The sequence below is a fragment of the Amyelois transitella genome, chromosome 12 (assembly GCF_032362555.1).
Source record: "Amyelois transitella isolate CPQ chromosome 12, ilAmyTran1.1, whole genome shotgun sequence".
Taxonomy (NCBI): domain Eukaryota; kingdom Metazoa; phylum Arthropoda; class Insecta; order Lepidoptera; family Pyralidae; genus Amyelois; species Amyelois transitella.
The window spans coordinates 229,270-251,263 of NC_083515.1; the positions used below are offsets into that span (position 1 = coordinate 229,270).

The 21,994-nt window shown below is 39.7% G+C and overlaps 1 protein-coding gene and 1 non-coding gene across 3 annotated transcripts in view; one reads left to right on the forward strand and one right to left on the reverse strand.

The window, feature by feature from the left end:
- LOC106142333 (prominin-like protein) overlaps positions 1-21,994 on the forward strand; it is a 58,190-nt gene that overhangs the window by 20,191 nt on the left and 16,005 nt on the right. For both annotated transcript variants that reach the window (XM_060946820.1, XM_060946821.1), the window contains exons 2-16: positions 5,467-5,602; positions 5,982-6,107; positions 6,642-6,829; positions 7,946-8,110; positions 8,820-8,941; positions 10,380-10,545; positions 11,489-11,658; positions 12,810-12,922; positions 13,661-13,765; positions 17,590-17,737; positions 18,064-18,251; positions 19,374-19,572; positions 19,992-20,126; positions 20,534-20,686; positions 21,487-21,608. In XM_060946820.1, coding sequence (XP_060802803.1) covers positions 5,467-5,602; positions 5,982-6,107; positions 6,642-6,829; positions 7,946-8,110; positions 8,820-8,941; positions 10,380-10,545; positions 11,489-11,658; positions 12,810-12,922; positions 13,661-13,765; positions 17,590-17,737; positions 18,064-18,251; positions 19,374-19,572; positions 19,992-20,126; positions 20,534-20,686; positions 21,487-21,608 — 2,236 coding nt within the window. The remainder of the gene's footprint in view (positions 1-5,466; positions 5,603-5,981; positions 6,108-6,641; positions 6,830-7,945; positions 8,111-8,819; positions 8,942-10,379; positions 10,546-11,488; positions 11,659-12,809; positions 12,923-13,660; positions 13,766-17,589; positions 17,738-18,063; positions 18,252-19,373; positions 19,573-19,991; positions 20,127-20,533; positions 20,687-21,486; positions 21,609-21,994) is intronic.
- On the reverse strand, positions 2,521-2,592 carry Trnap-agg (transfer RNA proline (anticodon AGG)). Its single transcript has one exon. It is a non-coding gene; the product is annotated as a tRNA-Pro (tRNA).

The window sequence follows — 21,994 nt, forward strand, 5'->3', positions numbered from 1 at the left end:
GCGATATGCACGGGTATCCAGCACTTTGTTCTTCAATCTTTCATCTACAATCACAAAGTCTATCATACTTTTTAAAATACCTTCCACTCTTGTGTAGGTGTGGATCTCTTTATGTTGAAACATTGAGTTCGACACAAAAAGATCCCACTCTAGACAAATTTCTAATACACTTCTTCCATTATCATTCACCTTTTCGTCACCAAACGCACCAAGCACCTTTTCATATCCATCACGCTTTACACCCACCCATCCATTAAAATCACCTAACATAATAATCTTCTCATTTGGCTTGGTAACTTTCAATACTTCTCTTACACTATTCCAGAACTCCTCGTTTTCGCTTTTTGCTGATGTTGTACCCCTCGAACCCACATCCCAAGGTGCATAAACACCTAGAACGAAGATCCGAGTGATTCCAACTTTCAGCCTAATCCATAGAAGACGAGGGCTGACACACTCATACTCATTCACGCACTCAGCCATTCGTGCAGAAAGAATTAGACCGACCCCTTGACAGCCTCGGCTGGTACTGGAAATTCCAGACCAATACGCCGTGTAAGGGCCGTGCTGCGTCGCGTCGCATCCTTTCCGCTTCGTTTCATTCACGCACAACACATCCAAACGTCTTTCATCCATCATCTGGCATACTTCCTCAATCTTATCCTTCATTCCTCCTCTTACATTCATCGTCGCAAAGCGGCTTTCAGCAGACCGCATACCGCTCCCGCCGGGAACGAGACGTGATGGGGTGCGGACACCATCGCCGCCATCTAGGTGCTCTTTCAAAAAATTTGCATCCATGCGATTCCCACGAGACGCTAGGGAAAAATTTTGTCCGCCCCAGCAGAGCCCCGCATGCCAGGGTAAGGCTAGCCATTACCTGGGGGTCGCCCAACCCCATGGCGGAAGTGGCACGCTCGAGACTAGGCTCGCCCCTAGCCATGCATCCATCGGCGCGGCAGACCTTAGATTGGCAGGTCCATCTAATGATCATTAATGATTGTTCTACCATATTATCATAATATGGCATATACTAGGTACTTAATATATTCAAAATGAAAGGTCAAAAGATGGTTTCTAGTAATTTCTGTCATGATTCATTCACTAATTCGTCATGGGTTGAACGTTTTGGTCGTACAATGAAATTGACTGGTTTGGTTGTAACTTTCTCAATGCAGTCAACTTTCGACATGTATATTCAAGGTTTGTGTACCTATTGCCTTTACATTAACAAAGGTATGTTTCAGTGTAAAGGAGATTTAAGTACCTACCTATTTAGTATTTCGTGGGTTGAGTTTACTGTCTCATATTCAAAGGTGTCTTTACAAATACGAGATTTGAATTTTGTCCTATCGCCATCCACTTTCTTCTTTCCTGTTCTTCTGCCTCTTTTATTAAATTGCCAAGTGTCTATATTCTGGTTTAAACCTCTTAAGTATAGTATATATATATAAATATAATTGTATTATTTTGCTTATACATACATATTATAAGAGTCGAATGGTTTCTTTATTATATTTGTTTGATTTTGTTTCTGTGTTACCTTTTGAGAGTTACTCGCACTGTGTTCCTTTGTTCTTATTGAGCAATAAATCTGGCTTTAATTAGCTGTTTGCTGTCATGACCTGCGGTAATCTCACGTAACGTTGTGCATTGTTCAGTTCCCTTGACACCCTTCAAGAAAACGTTGTCTGAAATGCAGATGTAAATTCATAGTTTAAATTAATGTTTGCGGGTTCAACCGTTTCAATTTTTTAAAAAAATAAATACTTTAAATCAACAACATATTTTTTTAATAAACATTAATATTATTACGTTGATACAAATCTTAACAAATAATGCATTAAATTCGACCATTTTTTATTACCATAAAAACGGTTCTAGTGAGCTAAACTTAAAAGATAGACATACTCGTATACTGTCGCGGACATTTTTTTAAGATCACTTCCAAGAGGAATGATTATTATTTACTTTCATACATTTTTTTTGGTATTTTTAAACGTTTTCGCAGCGCACGCAACGGACGCAATGATGAATAATTTTCCCCGTTTTTTTCACATTTTCCATTATTTCTTCGCTCCTCATAGTTGCAGCTTGATGTTATATGGCATAAAGCCTTCCTCGATAAATAGTCTATTCAACACAAAAATAATTTTTCATTTCGAACAAGTAGTTCCTGAGATCGTTCAAACAAACAAACTCTTCAGCTTTATAATATTGGTAATAGATTTAAAATTAAAAAAGTTGACAATTTTGAAAGTGCTGACCCGTTAAAGGCCAAGGTCATGAATTAATTGGCTACGGAACCACGCATTACGCTCCGCCGCGGCCGCACCGTTATTTTAGACAATTGCTAAAACCATTGTTTAAATAATTAATTTGACCGCCAAAACTAATGATTCTCACGCAAATATCTGGATTATAATAGATTTTTAAACTTTTATATCTACGTAACGGACTGTTAAAAATATGGTTTATAAAAAAAATGTGTTGAAAATAAAAAAAAGTCAAAAATGATTTGGGCTCGTCCGGGATTTGAACCCGGGACCTCTCGCACCCTAAGCGAAAATCATACCCCTAGACCAACGAGCCGGCTGACGATGTTGCCGAAATATCGTATCTTATCGTATTGGAGCCTCGTATGTGTTACCGCTCTTTAATACGACAAGGCATGCTATCTTTTCAGATTCAAGAAAAAATCTCCATGACAACGAAAGATAAAATTAACTTTAAATTATGTAAACATTTTTGTATAACCACATGTCAATTTTTTTTTATGATATTTAAAGTAGTTTCTGGTCTGATCTCCAGTCAGGTTAGTTCCAAGTCATGATTGAATCACTTTTACTGATATTGTGATTATTGATTTTTTGGTGAGAAGCGTTTTAAAATCTAATGTCACAATTTCCATGTACGAGTATTTTAGCCATTGGCCATTAGGGGCGTCCCTCAACTTCAACTTGAGACTCATGAGTTAATTCACACTTATTGTTAAATAAATAAATGATATTCCCGTATGGAGCATGCTAATAAAAACTTATCTAGTTCAGAGTCCACTCCGAAAGTGGATCACGCCGGCAATTGGTCAAATTGAACAGCGAGACAATTGCTTCAAACTACCAACTTGCCCCCTTAGCTCGAAAATGAACCTTATAATTATAGTGAGAGGGTCAGTCCTCCATTGAAGACAGTGTAAGGCACTCTACACACAGCGTATATTTAACGCGCCAACGCAGTATTGCAACTATTTGGCGATATCGTTCAGAATGCTTGACATGGCATGCGTCTTAAATTCTGAGGTTCACCAATATGTTGAAAAAATAGAGAGAACCCCTGTCTCAGGCTGTTAGTTCACGTTACCATGGTGAAACGCACAAAAGCTGCAAGTACCTACCTATACTCGCGGATACTGCGATACAAGCACAATATATAAATAGCCGGTAGCTTTCCTGTTCCGATAAGGGGCTTTTATAGTCGTGTTACCTCCATTTGTAAACCCGTTTCCATTGGTTCACTTGTAAATAATGATACACAACGCATTTTGATCGAGTTTTACGCGCATTTGGCATCCTGAACCTAAGTAACAAATGAAAAACCTGTAAAACTAATGGTATGCAAGTAAAATTGATTGTGCGGTTGCTTACTTTAAATACAAGTCAAACTAAATAAAAGCTTTTACGAATAAATTCTTTTTTACTTTTTACTTTTTTTTACTTTTAAAAATCGCCTCGTGTGATGATGCCCTGTGGGCTCCCGTCTTGATTAGATGCAATTGAAGACGTTATCAGACACATGCCAGTTTAGAAATCGCGGCTGCTTTCGGTTCAACGAGTAATTTATTCAAACATCCTGTCTCGGTTAACTGTACGGGCATGTCTTAACATTCATTTTGTTTTATTAATATTATAATATAACTAACTAATATTATAAATGCGAAACTAAGTTTATTTGTTTCCTTTTCATGCGTTATTTACTGAACCAATCTAGAGTATCGAGTCTAGAAAAAAAAATTTCATCACTGTAAAAACTATACTTCTCGTGGGATTTGCAAAAAACCTGTATTCTTGTGCCATGTGGTTCCCGGCACCATGAAAAAAAAGGACCACTCGATCTCGTTCCCGCGGATGTCGTAAAAAGCGACAAAGAGATGGGTTTATAAACTTTTGAGCCTGTCTACACCGCAAGGGTTATAGACGTGATTTTTTGTATGTAGGATTGTAACTTGAGATATTTTTCACACGCCAGTGAACTTGCTTGTGGCGCTAAACATATTCATTTAATGTGAAAGTTGAATTTCAAGTTCCACGGACCAGCGGATGCGTCATAGCAACGCTCATTATCAAATGTCCTACTTGTGACTTGACACATTGAACCTCCTTTGCTAAAATGTCTGTTCTAAATTAAAATCAATAAATATTATACGGCCTCTGTGGCGCAGCGGTAATGCGCTTGTCTGTGTCACCGAAGGTCCCGGGTTCGAATCCCGTTCAGGACATGATGACAAACGAATTTTCTCTGATTGGTCTCGGACGTTTATATATATAAGAGTAGTATTTATTATAAAATATAAGTAATATCGTTGAGTTGATATCTCGTAACACAAGTTTCGAACTTACATCGAGGCTAAGTCAATCTGTGTAATATGTCCTGTTTATATTTATTTATTTATTTTAGGCGATAAACTCATTTAAGCGTAGTGTAAAATCACCAAGATCTAAATTGTCCCTGTATGGTCATGAAAGTCAGACGGGAGTCGCTCTTGTTCCTTACCCAGTCCGAAGTGGTGGTTATAATTGGGCCTTGGGTAAACCTTCCTTCCAATTAGGATGCAACCAAGACAAACAAAGAGGATCTAGCGATAATTATTTATTTATTTTGACTTTATTTCAACTAAAATAATGTACAATAGATGGACTTAATGCCATTAAGGCGTTCTATACCAGTCGAACCTTTAGACCATTTGTAACTGACTGACCGACCCTTTGAGACTGATATTGTAATTTGGGTGGTTAAAAATAAGATCAATATGACATAATCAACATTCTCAGATAAAATACACATACATGAAAATAAGCTACTTATGTGAGTATTGAGTAACACATATACGTACATAAATATAATGAATATATGACATCATCATTCACGTGGCATTAGTCGGGGTTGAGTTCACACCTTTCTGAAGAGAGCTGGGGTTGCACGAAGGCTTTGTCAAGGTACACGAAGAGACTCCTGTCTGTGAGGGAACCCTGCTTGTATAGAATCATGGTTACCTCATTCAGTTGCCTCATTGTGGTGGTTTCTTAATGATGGTGTCTCTCACCACTAGAGCAATCAAACTTCTTGTGTGTTTGTTTGTTTCTTCTTCATAGTCGAACACTCTTGTCAGAGTGGTCATCAGAGTGGTGCCATCAAACTAAAGTTATATATTTATTCGGATTGTTTTATACATTATTTTTCTCTTTCCAGGGTTAGTGCAAGTGGAAGATGGGCACATCGAGTTCAACGACAAGGTCGGCTGGCGCACCCTGGTGCCTCACTTCGGGGGGCCCATCACCTTCGTCATCTTCTTCACCATCGTAGCTCTGCTGCTGCCTATCACCGGGTACATCACCGTATTGTTTTTAAAAATTAGATACTTACCTGTTTATTCCAGATTTATTCTATTTTTGAATGTTCACGGACAGTACGAGTACTTGTCTGGGAATAAAGACGCATGTATGAAGCGAAAGAAGTATGAGGGATCGTGGCAAGTGGAAAATGCAGTCTCTGTCTAGTCTACCCATCCGGGAAAAGGGCGTATTTTAATTGTCCTCCTAGCGTAAGTCCACGTTGACCGCAATGCTGGATTAGGTTAGTCATAAACTCATCATTAAGCCAAATAGCTGAACGTGGCCATTCAGTTTTTTTCAAGGCTGTTGGCTCTGTCTACCCCGCAAGGGATATAGACGTGACCATATGTATGTCAAATTGTCTGTTGTCAGGTTGTTCTGGTGCTGCTGCCACATGTGCCGCATCGGCCGCCGCCGGCGTCCCTTCGACCGCAAGCACGATTCCTGTCTCCGCGGACTTTTGGCCATACTGCTCATCGCTCTGTTGACCTTGTTCTTGTGAGTGGGCATCTGCTCCTTCTTTTTTTTGGTTAACGAAGGGGAAAGCCTTTTGACGGCCGGGCCCCTGGATCTATAACCAGGAGAGTTTGGACTCCGGGAACCTAGTGTGCCGACCTAATAAAATTCCTTCGGTGCTCCCATTATGAGGACTTCAAGATGAAATACGAAGTGTTTCTCTTCCTTCTATTTGCCGTGTGGTTCCCGGTACCAAAGAAAAAAAGAATAGGGCCACTCCATGTCTTTCCCACGGATGTCGTAAAAGGTGACTAAGGGATAGGCTTATGAACTTGGGATTCTGCTTTTAGGCGAGGGGCTAGCAACCTGACGCTATTTGAATCTCAATTCTATCATTAAGCCAAACAGCTGAACGTGGTATTTTAGTCTTTTTAAGACAATAGGCTCTGTCTGCGCCCCAAAGGATATAGACGTGATAATATGTATGTATGTATTCTCTTCCTTCTCAGGAGTCAGTCGAGGTTGCGTCCTCAGGATAGGATATCTTATATTAGTTCTTTTCATCATACCGTCCAGATTCGGCGTGGTCTGCACATTCGCGACCGAGCAGCAAGTGGAAGAAGGTATCGGGAACCTTCCCCGGGGCATCCACAACAGTTCCGGGCAGGTCAGGACCTTGCTCAACGAGACGGCAACGGGCATCCACCAGCGCGTCACCAAGTACTCCGACTACAGTAAGGGTGGGCTGTCGAAAGTTTTCCAAGGTACCTTTCAGTTCTTTAAGATTCAAGATTATTTATTTGTAAAACATGTTACATTACATACATATAAATGGGTACATACATGTATTGCAGATGAAGAAGCATATTGTTGTGACTGAACATGTTTGGCCATACGGCATACAAAATATTTATTTATACATGCAGTATTATATTATGACATGCATACATGAACTATAGCAACCGTCAATAAAAAGAAAGGTAATATTATATATAAATTTAAGGAATAATAAATAAATTGTCAATATTATCATTCTTCTCCAAGAGAAAAAGAGTGGTGAGTGAATGTGGACGAAGCGGAAGAAGTATGCAGGGATCTTGGCAAGTCGATTGTTGTGGGTTAGGTTAGTTAGGTTAGGTTAGGTTAAAAACCTGATACCCAAGCCAGGGTCGTGGTCAGGTGCAGTCCGAGACTTCATGATGTAATTGGGACTAGCATCAGGAGGATAACGACGTTATTTGAGTTCGTCATCGAAGTAATGAGTCGAATTAAGTTTAACGTTTTAAGGGACACAGAACAAAAGAAGATTCTTTGGCGAGGACGGAACCGCGGGCGAAATAGACTTTTTATAAGTTTTTGTCATATGACTTTTCTAAGGATCATCTATAAATGAATAAATCGTTATACAATAAACAATATATAACAATGATATGACTTATATTAATTGAGTGCTAAAATATAATAATGCCTGAACTAGGCATGTTCTTCTAGGAACCTGGCATATCAGTCTTTCAAGACTCCTGGTTCTGTCTACCCCGCAAGGGATAAAGAAGTGATGAATGAATGAGACATGTGGTTTACGGTTAACAGGCGGTTAAAGTATATTTTTTTTGTATTTAAATAATCTTCTAATAAATAGACAAGAGCCCACAGTCCCAAAAAGACTGATAGGCTGTTACGTTCAGCTTTTTGGCTTAATGATAGAATTGAGATTCAAATAGTGACAAGTTGCTAAACAATCGTCTAAAAAAGAATCCCAAGTTTAAAAGCCTAACCCTTAGTCGTCTTTTACGACATCCATAGGAACGAGGTGAAGTGGTCCTATTCTTTTTTTTTTTTTGTATTGGTGCCGGGAACCACACGGCTTGTTCTATTCCCAGCGCTGAACAGCATGATCCCGCGGCAGCTGGAGGCGATGTCGCACATGACGGCGCTGCCGGCGCTGGCGCACATGGTGGGCCGCCTGGACGCCGTGCAGCGCGCGCTGCGCGACGTGCAGGCCACCACCTCCACGCTGAGGTTCCAGGCGGGGCAGCTCAATGCTGGTGATGGAACTTTTCATACATAATTCTTCTTTAAGCCCAACTTAGTTTGTTTACATACATACATATTATCACGTCTGTAGCCCTTGCGGGGTAGAGCCAACAGTCTTGATAAGACTGATAGGCCACGTTCAGCTATTTGGCTTTAAGATGGAATTGAGATTCAAATAGTGACAGGTTGCTAGCCCATCGTCTAAAAGAAAAATCCCAAGTTTATGAGCTTACCCCTTAGACGCCTTTTACGACATCCATGGGAGAGAGATGGAGTGGTCCTATTCTTTTCTATTGGTGCCGGGAACCACACGGCTTAGTTTGATTAGTGGAAGAGATGTCACTGTTTTATATTTGTAATGTACCCCTTTAGTCAACAATTAAGCATTTACTTACTTTAAGCAAGCAAGCTTAACTAACTTTGACGGAATCCGAGCTTGTTTGTAATTATAATGGTAGTGGTTGAAGCTAAAGAATTATTCATAGTTTGTTAACCGTTATCTCTTCTTGGAAAGAGGTGTGACCTTTTGAAATATATATGAAAAGGCACGCAGCGCACGGATTAATATATCACTATCAAGAAGACACTAATACATCACTCTGTCTACCACGTGAGGGATAAAAAAGTGATTGTTTATGTATTAAATCTCCTCGCCAGATAGGACGCATACTTGAAAAACCTACTGTTAAATGATTATTAATATACAGTGATGTGTTGCAGGTCTCCGAAAAGTGAAGCGCAACTTGTTGCAGACACTGGCGACGTGCGACATGCCGGCGTGCGTCAATCTTCAGAGGAAACATCGCATCGGGGAACTCAATACCGACATACAGTACAGCCAGGTATTTTATGTGTATATATATACATATTTAAAAGTGAGAGAGTTTATTAAACTTCCTATGTAATGTATTAAAAAGAAAATGTATTAACCTGCGGTTTTTGTTAAAAAAAAATATATATATATATATATATATATATATATATATATATATATTTTTTTTTTTTTAAAAATTAAATTTTTTGAAAGAATAAAAAAAAACATTTTTTTTTTAATTAATCATTATTATGTTTATTGAATTAATAATTCTCACATTTGACATAATTATTTTATTATTTTCAATTAAAAACTGCTTGTATCTCCGTAAAATTTCATTCAAATCTGTAAATCTGTAACAGAGTAAACAAGTAAACAAGCAAATATATACAATTCTGTATTTTAAAGTTTTGCCAACGTAAGTACCTACGTTTAAAACATTTTTTACCAAATTTTACCGTATCGTTTTTTACCGAATTTTACCAGGGTAAAATTACCGATTTACATCCCTAGCAACAACCAACCACTGACATGAGCGCTCTGATTGGTTGAATAAGTATCGTGTTCCTTCTTATTATTTTATGTAATCTGTGTGTATTGTATTTCATAAACTAATCATTCACTACCATTTCATGCGACCACGGAATAGATGCTTGATAAGTATTTTCCTACAGTGAGTATCTTCTAATATTAAATTGTTTGTTGTTAAGTCGTCTACATCTCCTGGCGTTTGAAGTATGAAAATAAGATTCCAGAGTCATATCATCATATAATTTACATAAAATCACGCTTTTTCCCCAAAGGGGTAGGCAGAGACTACATCTTTCCACTTGCCACGATCTCTGCATACTTCCTCCGCTTCATCCACATTCATAACTCTCTTCATGCAAGCTCGGCGGTTTTTGTATGTATGTATCATATAATTTATAGGCTACTGGACTTTTTTTCATATATTAAATGAATATAACCTATTACCTATTGTATTAAGCTTAGGAAATCAAAATATATCAATTGTAATAATTTAAAGCGCGAGATTAATCTATGTACTCGTCGTCCATGATGAGACGTTACTCTAAATGTAAACTAAAAAAAACAGTATGTATGTGTATAAACAAAACAAGTCCCTACACATAATGTTAAGTCAAATGTTTGTTTTCTAATACTATGACGTCAGAACACATTATGATAAATAAACTAACTAGGCGGTCAGCGTTTTCGGAGCACGGCACGTGAACAGTGTAATGATGGTAAAATATCGAAAAAGGCATGGCCTGGCCTCTGAAGTGTCATCTTGCTTGTAATTACCTGTGCGCAGAAAAATAAGACATGTTTTGTTTAGCTTATATTTGTGTGTAATTGCTGGGTAAAGGCCTCCCATTTCCTGTTCCATAAAGCCTTGATGCACTCATACTTTTTCCATCCACTGAACATGACATAATATTATATCATTGAATATTTGTACGCAGATGCCTGATGTAACGGACCTACTGAACAATGTGACCGCATTGATTGACGGAAACATCAAGGAGGAGGTGGCTGATGGACAGCGAGTGTTTACAGACATACAGACAGGCATACAGCGGTCTGTGGACGAGCAGCTGCCGAGGATGCAGCGAGCCATGTCTGTTATTGGTGAGTGTTACAGACATACAGACATACAGACAGGCATACAGCGGTCTGTGGACGAGCAGCTGCCGAGGATGCAGCGAGCCATGTCTGTTATTGGTGAGTGTTACAGACATACAGACATACAGACAGGCATACAGCGGTCTGTGGACGAGCAGCTGCCGAGGATGCAGCGAGCCATGTCTGTTATTGGTGAGTGTTACAGACATACAGACATACAGACAGGCATACAGCGGTCTGTGGACGAGCAGCTGCCGAGGATGCAGCGAGCCATGTCTGTTATTGGTGAGTGTTACAGACATACAGACATACAGACAGGCATACAGCGGTCTGTGGACGAGCAGCTGCCGAGGATGCAGCGAGCCATGTCTGTTATTGGTGAGTGTTACAGACATACAGACATACAGACAGGCATACAGCGGTCTGTGGACGAGTAGCTGCCGAGGATGCAGCGAGCCATGTCTGTTATTGGTGAGTGTTACAGACATACAGACATACAGACAGGCATACAGCGGTCTGTGGACGAGCAGAGCACTCCTCTTGTAAGCGATGGGCTAGCAGCCTGTCATTATTTGAATCTCAATTCCATTGTAAAGCTATACAACTGAACATGGCCTTTCGGTCTTTTCAAGACTGTCGGCTCTGTCTACCCCGCAACGGAGATAGACGTGACTATATGTTTGTTTGTTTGTAATATCTTTATTGCATAGAAATTTACACGGTTACAAGAAAATAGTACATAGTTATAAAAGAAACAAATCACTTGCAATGGCGGATTTATCCCATGAAGGGATTAATTATCCATAAAGCAACTAGATAATTCAGTAAAAAGCGGCAAGTCACTGTGTTTTTAGTAACAATATGTATGTATGTAATAATTTAATGCGCAACAAATGGTCTATCTATGACGACATGGCAACAATATAATTGAATTGTCTCTCTCTCACAGCGAACAAACTGGACATGATAGCGAACGAAGTCCTGAAGCAGGTGTCTGCGGCGGACAAGAAGATCGGCGACATGGAGCGGCTGGCCGGCGAGCACGTGCGGCGCGCCCACGCGGAGTACGGCCCTTACAGGAGATACGCTGGCTTGGGCGTCGCCGTCTCATTGCTTTTGGTGAGATTGTTTTTTTTTTTCTTTTTTTTTTTTGCAACGAAATGAGTTTTGCACTCTCCTTTTAGGCGATGGACTGGCAACCTGTCACTGTTTGAATCTAAAAATAAAAAAATTCGAATTTTAAAAATTTTTATTCATTATTGTAGGATACTACATACCTAACGCTTAATTTACTCTCTCTATTTAGGCGATGGGCTGGCAACCTGTCACTATTTGAATCTAAAAATTCAAAAATTCGAAATTCAAAATTTTTATTCATTATTATATGTAGGTACATATCGCTTAATAATTGTCTAAACGTTTGGTTTCACAACATTGGTTGACGTCAAATAAATCTCAATTCTATCTTGAAGCCAGATAGCTGAATGTGGCCTATGAATCTTTTCAATACTGTTGGCTCTGTCTACGCCGCAAGGGATATTAGACGTTATTATATGTGTGTATGTATGTTTTACACCAATGACGTGAATACAAATCGCATTTATAATATTAGTAGGATGTACGTGATCTTTCAGTTTTTTCGGGACTGCTGGCTTTGTCTGCCCTGTAAGGGATAAAGACGCGATCATGTGTGTGTATTTATTATGACAGCTTGTTTTGGTTTCAGTCACCGATAGTAAAAAAAACACGACCACTTCATAATTTTCCCATGGATGTTGTAAAATTCGATTAAGTGATAAGGTTATAAACTTGTGATGCCTCTTTTAGGCGACGGGGCTAGCAATTTATATTCGAAACTCAATTCTATCATTAAGCCTAACAATACATCATACATACATTACATATGGTTATGTCTATATCCCTTGCGTGGTAGACAGAGCCAACAGTATTGAAAAGACTGATAGGCCACATTCAGCTGTTTGGCTTAATAATGGAATTGAGATTCAAATAGTGACGGGTTGCTAGCCCATTGCCTAAAAAGAATCCCAAGTTTGTAAGCCTACCTCTTAGTCGCCTTTTACGACATCCATGGGAACGAGATGGAGTGGTGATGGTCCTATTCTTTTTTTGTATTGATGCCGGGAAACCGCACGGCACATTAAGCTTAACAGCTGAACGTGGCCTTTCAGTGTTTTGATGACTGTATCTCTGTAGATATGAAGTGACATGTGTGTATGTCTGTATGTGTGTATGTCTGTATGCGGCGTCAGATCACGGTGCTGGTGTCGTGGGGGCTGGTGTGCGGCGTGTGCGGCAAGCGGCCCGACGCGTACGCCGCCTCCGACTGCTGCAACAAGGGCGCCGGCGCACGCGGCCTCTACTGGTACTTATCATTGCTTTTATTTTTCTTATTTTTTTTTTAATGTTACAAATTACAATATAGCTATTGGGTTTAGAAGAAGTTTGTATGATGGCGGACTTATCTTAATTGGGATTTCTTTTAGTAACCAAAATATAAAAGAAGAATAATATAGAAGAAGGTAGGAGTTTTATGTATGTAAATAGCTGAACGTGGCAGTCTTTTCAAGACTGTTGGCTCTGTCTACCCCCCAAGGGATATAGACGTGACCGTATATATGTAGGTATGTATGGGTACTTAAGATTTCGAATGTTTTCGCTTAAACCATATAGTTATATTAATTGGTATAGAATTGCAATAATATGAACACAAAAATAAATGACGTAGATACGATGACTGAACAGTCAAGGTGCCCGAACAAGAAGCTTAACAGACAGGATGGCACAGGTACAAACACAACCGCGGCTATAACACTTCCGAGCTCCGTACATTAGTTGAATAGCCAGCTGATATGTTAACAGACATATAAATCTGCAAATCAGGCAACTGCACTTAGATAAATCTCCAAAATTAGAAAACTGAATTGACAACCATAATTTAATTACACCTAATTATATTTAAAATATGACGCCTGTAATTTGATTTAAAAGCATTACAATCACTTTTCTGAAATGCTTTTAAATTTAATTACACGTACGGAGTTATGTGTAATCTCATGTGTTAAATAATTACAATGAAATTAAATCTCGTCGTATGTTTCAGCGGCATGGTGCTAATATTCTTGGTGGGCGGCATATTCTGCTTGTTCACCGTCGTGTACTTCGTGGTGGGCGTACTGCTACAGCGCGCCATCTGTGATCCCGTGCAGTGAGTGTTTTTCTAGAATAGAATAGATTTATTTTCAAAATTGGATACAAGGTATCACTTATTGACGTCACATCACTTAAATCTTATTATAATTACTACCGCTTCCAAAGCGCATGTGTAGAAGAAGCGGCGGAACAAACTACACTGCAGCATTTTCATCGGACGTCAATATACAAATATAGATCTTTTAAATCTAAATCATGGACGAATGCACATTGTCTACATTAAAAAACATGAATGAATGTAGAAGAGATTTCATTTTACTGTTTTAAGGCTATGTATTCTATAGTGGAAAGATGTAGTCTCTGATGTGATTTTATGTATGTACGTATGTATTCTATATTTTGTAATAAACTGATATTGCTCGGGGAATAAGAAAACGTAATAAATTAAACCGAATAGCTGACTGTGGCCATTCAGTCTTTTTAAGACTGTTGGCTCTGTCTACCCCGCTAGGGATATATACGTGACCATATGTATGTATGTATAAGAAAACGTCGGTCTTCAAAATTTATATTTCAAAAGGTAGCCGTAATTTTGCTTAGTTTGGCGTTTGAGTAAAACGTCGCGGGTGAGTGAAATGAGAGATGTTTTATACGTATAAGGTCATGGGTCCAGCTATAGAGATAAGACGCCAGCAAGTAGCTGTCAGAGGATAGCGAGTTGTTTAGAACTTGGTGAGCGCTGACGAAGACCCGGGCCGGGCGGCTATTGCAGAGTTCGGTATTGAACCTAATGAAATGGTATCGTAGCGTTAGTATCTCATTATAGAGCAAGAGCCCGTGAACGCCAGACATACCTTATTTTGTAAAAACTGAAAGTTTCTGTAAATATGCCTCTAGTACAGGTAGGAACGATCCCCAACTATGATACTCAGGCAGTGGTTGCTTTGGCAGGTAGCAGGTAATAAAGGTATACTTTTTTCAACCTGAAATTCCTTAATTTGTAAAGCTCAATTTTTTGATATTTTATCCGTAATAATACACAAACGCGCGTTACTCATTGCCAGACACCTACTATGGTTGCAACCCCTTGCCAGACACCCCTAAACTATAATATTTTGTAACTCTACTTACGTCATTTTGTAAAATCTGAATTTAATACATATTTTTCGGGGAATTATTCAAACTACGTTTCTGTAGTAGCCAGACATTTTTGAAGGTTCTATTATCCTGCCAGACGCATTGGAGTGAGCAAAAGATGCAAGAGCGCGGAGTATATGTAGTAACTGGAGCGAGTGGAACAGAGTGGGTATCGTTCAGCGGACGGTTATACACGCATAGTAAACGTTGTAATATTAATTTGTGCTCGTTGTAAAATAAATTTGATCCAGTTTTAATAAAGTGCTATCATGAGTGACGAAAAAGAAGACGGAGTTTGCTTTGTCTGTAAAAAAAGTAGTGAAGATCTTATAATATTTTACGAGGAGACTTTAAGAAAATATCAGACTATTTTAAAATTACGAAAAATACATAACCTCAAATATAAAGAGATTATTTTATAAAATGAACTTCATATAACTTAAAAATAATATGAATTAATTGTTTAGTTTTTTCACAGTATAAATATTTTGTTATACAGGGTGACATTTAAAACAACTGCATCCTTTTAAACATACACTACACCCATGTTTCTGAGCTGTTTGAGTTTCACATTTAAAAACCCTCAAAAACTACGTCACACGCTTTATTAAAGATCAATACTACAAAAATAAATTAAAACTAAACATGTTAATAAATGTCTGAAAAATAAATTATTTTTCTAGTATCAAGATCAAGTAAAATACAGAGTTGTCGAGATCGCCCAGCTAAATGAATTGTATCGTTGACATCTTATTCTTACGCGTCGCTTTTTTGCCGCCCGGGGTGATATGACGTATTTAGAATCGTGGATTTTGATACTTTTATTTTCTTTTGTACTTTCTGAAATATGAATCGATATTTTTCTTTTAACGTTTTTAAATATCCTTTAGATGAGTACACTTAACAGTTAAATTTATGCAGTTGAATTAAAAGTCACCCTGTATAATTCTTAATGAACATTGTTTTCAAAATTTTGTATGTAATGCTTTTATTTAATATTTTTTTTTGATAAATTAGAAAAAGAGACCGCAAAATAAACGACAGCTGATACGCAATGAAACGTCGCAAGAAACCGAACGCTCTGTCCCACTCGCTCCAGTTACTACATATACTCCGCACTCTTGCATCTTTTGCTCACTCCAATGCGTCTGGCAGGATAATAGAACCTTCAAAAATGTCTGGCTACTACAGAAACGTTGTTTGAATAATTCCCCGAAAAATATGTATTAAATTCAGATTTTACAAAATGACGTAAGTAGAGTTACAAAATATTATAGTTTAGGGGTGTCTGGCAAGGGGTTGCAACCATAGTAGGTGTCTGGCAATGAGTAACGCGAGTTTGTGTATTATTACGGATAAAATATCAAAAAATTGAGCTTTACAAATTAAGGAATTTCAGGTTGAAAAAAGTATACCTTTATTACCTGCTACCTGCCAAAGCAACCACTGCCTGAGTATCATAGGTGGGGATCGTTCCTACCTGTACTAGAGGCATATTTACAGAAACTTTCAGCTTTTACAAAATAAGGTATGTCTGGCGTTCACGGGCTCTTGGGCTATTAGTCTAAAGGTAAGTTTAATTCAGGGCTATTTAGCTCAATTTTTGTACTAAACTTTAGTATACAAATTATCTTTAGTACCCATAAAATAATACATATGTACATACATATATACCATCACGCCTGTTTTCCATTGGACTAGGCAGACTATAGATTTCCACTTGCTACGATTCTTACAGACCTCTCTCGCTTCCTCTACAGTCATTACTCTTTTCATGCATGTAGCGGCCGTTCAGCCTTCATGGACAAACACTTTTTGACTTGACAATTTAGATGACCAAAACTGACTGACAGAGTGTGAAAAAAAGGACAATCGACATCGACACTAAGACGAGACGACGACAAGACGTATCTTGAACGGGAAAAATTCTTTTTTATTTAGACTACAATTTTAAGTTGCTTGAATGACTAATATTTATGTATTGCACTCTTATTTTATGTACTTATAGGTTAATATTGCTGCCTTATTATTTTAGTTCTTTGCCGTTCAAAACATTGAAGTTGTTACTATTTGCACCACAATAAACTTTATACTAACAAAAAGGTAGATAGATACTTACTTAAATTTATCAGTCATAATTAAAATTAAACACGGATTGTTCCCCATAGCATGCTGGGTTTGCCTGTAACTGGTCCAGCAATTAGAACGAACCTTATTGTATGTATAATATCTGTATTTACTGTTGTATCGACTGTTGGTGAACTGAATAAATAAAATAAAAAAAAATAAAAAATAGACTAGACCCAATAGACCCTCGGCCCGTTCAATGCATATTCGACGAGAACGGGTACTCCTAACATCTCCCTTTTTCAAGACATTCGAAATTTGGTCCTTGAAAGTTCGACGAGGTCGGCCCTGTCCCACTGAACGGGCCAAGGGTCTGTTGTCTGTCTGTCTGTGTCTGTGTCTAAATAAAAAAGAATATAGCCCGTTTAAGATACGTCTTGTCGTCTCGTCGTCTTATGGTCGTCTCCTTAGTGTCCAAGTCGATTGTCCTTTTTTTCATAAGTCTGTCAGTCGGTTTTAGTCATCTAAATTTGTCAAGTCACAGAGTCTCGTTTGTCCATGGAGGCTGAACGGCCGCTACACCCACTTTTAAGTTAACTCTGCCTTATAAATTCCTTTCGTTAGTCTGTCTCAGGTTTATTTAGTTAGGTTAATACATTTCAAATTAATTTCCAGTAACCCACAAGGCAACTCGCTGTTCACGTTAGTGGACAAGTTCGCCAACATCGAGGAGGCCATATTCCAGAACAAAGCTAATTCCAGCTCTGATTTCAACGTCAGCACATTGATCGTTAGGTGTCATCGCAACGAGACTTTGTACGAGGTGAGGCTTTTATTTCTTTTATTTTTTGCCGTGTGGTTCCCACCAATACAAGAAAGAATAACACTCCATCTCTTTCCCATGGATGTCGTTAAAGGCGACTAAGGGATATGCTAACAAACTTGGGGTTCTTTTTAGGCGATGGGCTAGCAACCTGTCACTATTTGAATCTCAATTCTATTATTAAGCCAAATAGCTGAACGTGGCCATTCAGTCTTTTCAAGACTGGTATCTCTGTCTACCCCGCAAGGGATATAAACGTGACCATATGTATGTATGTATGTTTAAGATGAAACAAATCTGAAATGACTTTTTGATGAATGTTGTAGATGTTCCACGTGACCCGGCTAATCCAAGCTAAGGCGACCCGCAGTCAGATCGAGAGCGAGCTGAGTTTGCGCAGCGCGGAGCTGCAGCCCAGCTTCCCCACGGCCAGGATCGTGATCCTGCGCGACAGCGCCAAGCGCAAGCTGAGGATGCTGGCCGACTCTGGACTCTCCGACTTTGATCACGACCGGTATGTTGACAATATTCGTTTCGTTTTATACTAATTTATAAGTTTTTATGTTTCCTCTTTTTATTATTAATTTAAATTTTTATTGCCGGTAGTCTGATTTATTTTTCAATGTTTGTTAAGCAATAACGGCTGCCACAGGACAGGCATTCTTGCCTAGTGTGGGGCCAATAGTAAACCAAAATGCTATTTTTTGCAATGTTATTTGGCAAGTTAAATTAAATTAAAAATATTAATTATTAAGATATAGTTGTTGCTCGCAACTCCGTTTGCGTGTTATTGGAATTAAAGTTAAGGTAACTAAATTTACTCAAACTTCCGTACATATTACAGAGTAGCTGGTCCCTTTGGCTTCTACTTCACATGATCCAGATCCACCATTCTTTAAATGCTCATTACGTTGAACAACTTTTGTTAAGATGTCTTTTCCATAATTCGGATGATTTAGCTGGTCTATAATGGTTCTGCACCAGGTGTTCCAGATCATCGATTTACTAACAGAAAATGGTCATCAGGTTGAACAATATTTGTTAAGAAGTCTTTTCCATAATTTGGATGATTTAGCTGAGTTGTTATGATTCAATATGAGCTGTTCCAGATTGCAACATAAATTTAAAATCTTAATTGCATATGATAAAGTACATCAGTTGAATTACAGTTACTGCTTACAATAACAAGGTACAATATGAACCCTGTTGGGCATCGCAATTTTAAAATAATATCTATGGAACGGCGGAACATAGACATAAGATCAGGCATAAGATCGCTTCACGCCAAATAGAATGGCGGTCTCCTCGTTTTGAACTAGGGATCGCGATGCATATGCCAGCGGCCAGTAGTCCGCTGAGACAGCGCCGCGCCGAGCCCGGCGGTCGCTATGCTATGCAATAACTCGTGAAGGGAATTCAATAATGAAGATGCATTAGCGACCAGCCCCGGCTTCGCAGTTATAGCATTTAAAGATCCCTTCCCAGAAATCCCTTCCTTAAAATTCCCTTTTTCGAATATTCCAAACAAGAAAATAATTCGTCCACAGCTTTCTCAGGGAAGCACATATATACAGGTAGAGACAACAGGGGGCCTTATAAATATGTAGTGATATAGTTTGACGGTTGGTTTGGCCAGGATCCTGTCGGCGCTGGAGACCAACATGACGTCGCTGGAGCTGCCGAGCCTGGCGCGCACGCTGCAGCGCACGGCCGACGGGGTGGACGAGCGCGGCTACGGCGGCGTGCCGCAGCAGCTGCGGGACGCCGCGCGGCAGCTGCTGGAGCTGCAGCGCGACATCGTCACGCCCATGCTGCGGCACTCGCACGCTCTCAACGTCAGTACTGTCTCACTACACACTGCAGCAGCTGCTGGAGCTGCAGCGCGACATCGTCACGCCCATGCTGCGGCACTCGCACGCTCTCAACGTCAGTACTGTCTCACTACACACTGCAGCAGCTGCTGGAGCTGCAGCGCGACATCGTCACGCCCATGCTGCGGCACTCGCACGCTCTCAACGTCAGTACTGTCTCACTACACACTGCAGCAGCTGCTGGAGCTGCAGCGCGACATCGTCACGCCCATGCTGCGGCACTCGCACGCTCTCAACGTCAGTACTGTCTCACTACACACTGCAGCGGCTACGGCTTATAACTTCTCAGCTGCCTAAGCACTGATGATCATGACCATTAACTAGATCATCTGCAGACTAATAAGCACTATAACTGCTTATATCTAATTTCCATTCAATTTCAGGAAACCGCCCACCAACTGCGGGATTCCCTCCGCTTCAACCACACGTCCCTTCGAGCTGCTGTGACAGAGCTGCTGGAACAAACTGCCCAAGCTGAGGAGTTCCTCAATGAGAAGGGCGAGGACACTGTGCGACAGGTACTCTCCGAGGGATATAATTCCAGGAAATTGTTCATTCTCTTGGGTCTTACTGGGTATACAGAGTCAACAGTCTCGCAAGGGCTAAGAGGCCACGTTTGTACGAGCTGCATAGCTTGATGGGATTTAGATTCAATAGTGACAGGTTGCTAGCTCATCGCCTTGAAGGAAAATGCCTAGTTTATCACCCTATTCCTTACACAATTTTCAGACTCAAGACTATTGAAAAATATTGCCAGAAAAGACGATGGAATGGAAAAAAGCCAAAATTCAATATTGCGTCTCACGACACAATGCTGGAACTTGCACATTTACTTGAGATTTGTTGTTTTTTGTTTTAAAATCTGTTGTTTTTTGTTTTGAAATCTGTTGTTTTTTGTTTTAAAATCTGTTCTTTCTGTTCACAGCTGGTGACCACAGTGACGAAAGTCCTGACCGTGAAGATGTTGAAGATGTTCGACAGCATGGTGGATAAGGAGCTCCTTGGTCGATGTGGACCGTTTTCTGCGGCCTACAACAACACCGCTAATATAGTCTGCAGGGACCTGCTTTATCCTATTGTAAGTCAGACCTGTTGTATATACATTTTGGGGAATATTTGTACCTGGACAAAAATCTGCCCACAAATTGCCCAACTCCATCAGACAAAGAAGACTGGCAACACTGTAACGTAAATTATGCGGTGGAGACGAATATAATTTCAGTGGATAAAAAAAGGTTACCAATTTGCGTCTTATTTTACTTAGTGTTGCCAGTCTCAATGTGGAAATGCTGCATTTGCCTTCAAAAACAGAAAGAAAGGCAAAGGGTCAGGTCAAGAGTACCCGAAATCGCCGAGCTTGCATGAAGAGAGTTATTTATTTATTTATGCCAATAATACAACGGTAGTAGCACACCTCTTAAAGTATTTGGCAAGGAAGTTATGAATGAAAAGGCAAGTTATGAATGTGTGAAGCGAAGGAAGTATGCAGAGATCGTGGCAAGTAGTTGTAGTCTCTGGCTACCCCTCCGGGAAAAAGGCGTGATTTTATGTAAATTTTTATGAGGTATATACAGCATAAAGCAACACCGCTACTGGAGTCTGCCTTGTAGCGGAGGTCGCTTCGTGTAAAAACCTGACTCACCCAATCCAGGATCCATGGTCGAATCCCGGACTACTGTCCAGAATGATGAGGATGCAACCGGCACTAAACGCCAGGAGTTAGATGGGTGTTTATTGATCTGTCCACTAAACGCCAGGAGGACAACAGGACAAATTAAACGGATAATGAGGAGGAAGACTGATGTTGATTGATCTGTCCACTAAACGTCAGGAGGAAGACTGATGATATTGATTGATTGGTCTAATTGTGATGCCCAGCACGGGTTCTGGCTGTCGGTGGGCTACTGCGCGCTGCTGCTGGTGCCGCTGCTGGCCGTGTGCGGGCGGCTGGCGCGGCTCTACCTGCGGGCGGAGCCCTACCCGGGGCCGCTCGTCGAGGCGTGAGTGGCTTATATATTTTTACCAAACACACGAACATACATTTATTAGACGACTTATAAAACCTTCATTATGCAGATTGTTAATGTTACACTTATTTAGCGTCTCAATTTTCTTGTTCTATCAAACGACCATACTTTTAGGTACTACACAGATTTTAACAGTGACACATATTCGGCAACACATGAATGGAGTACTTTCATTATACACTTATTTGGTGTCTCATTCGTCGAGTGAGTGCCTTTCAAGATTTTTTTTAACACACATCCACACACAAATATATATTTACCACAAGACTCTCAGGGTTACACACTATAGTGGAAAAAAATAAAATAAAAGAATCGTATCGTTCTGTTGACTCCGAAGAAACTTTTTAATATTATGAAGG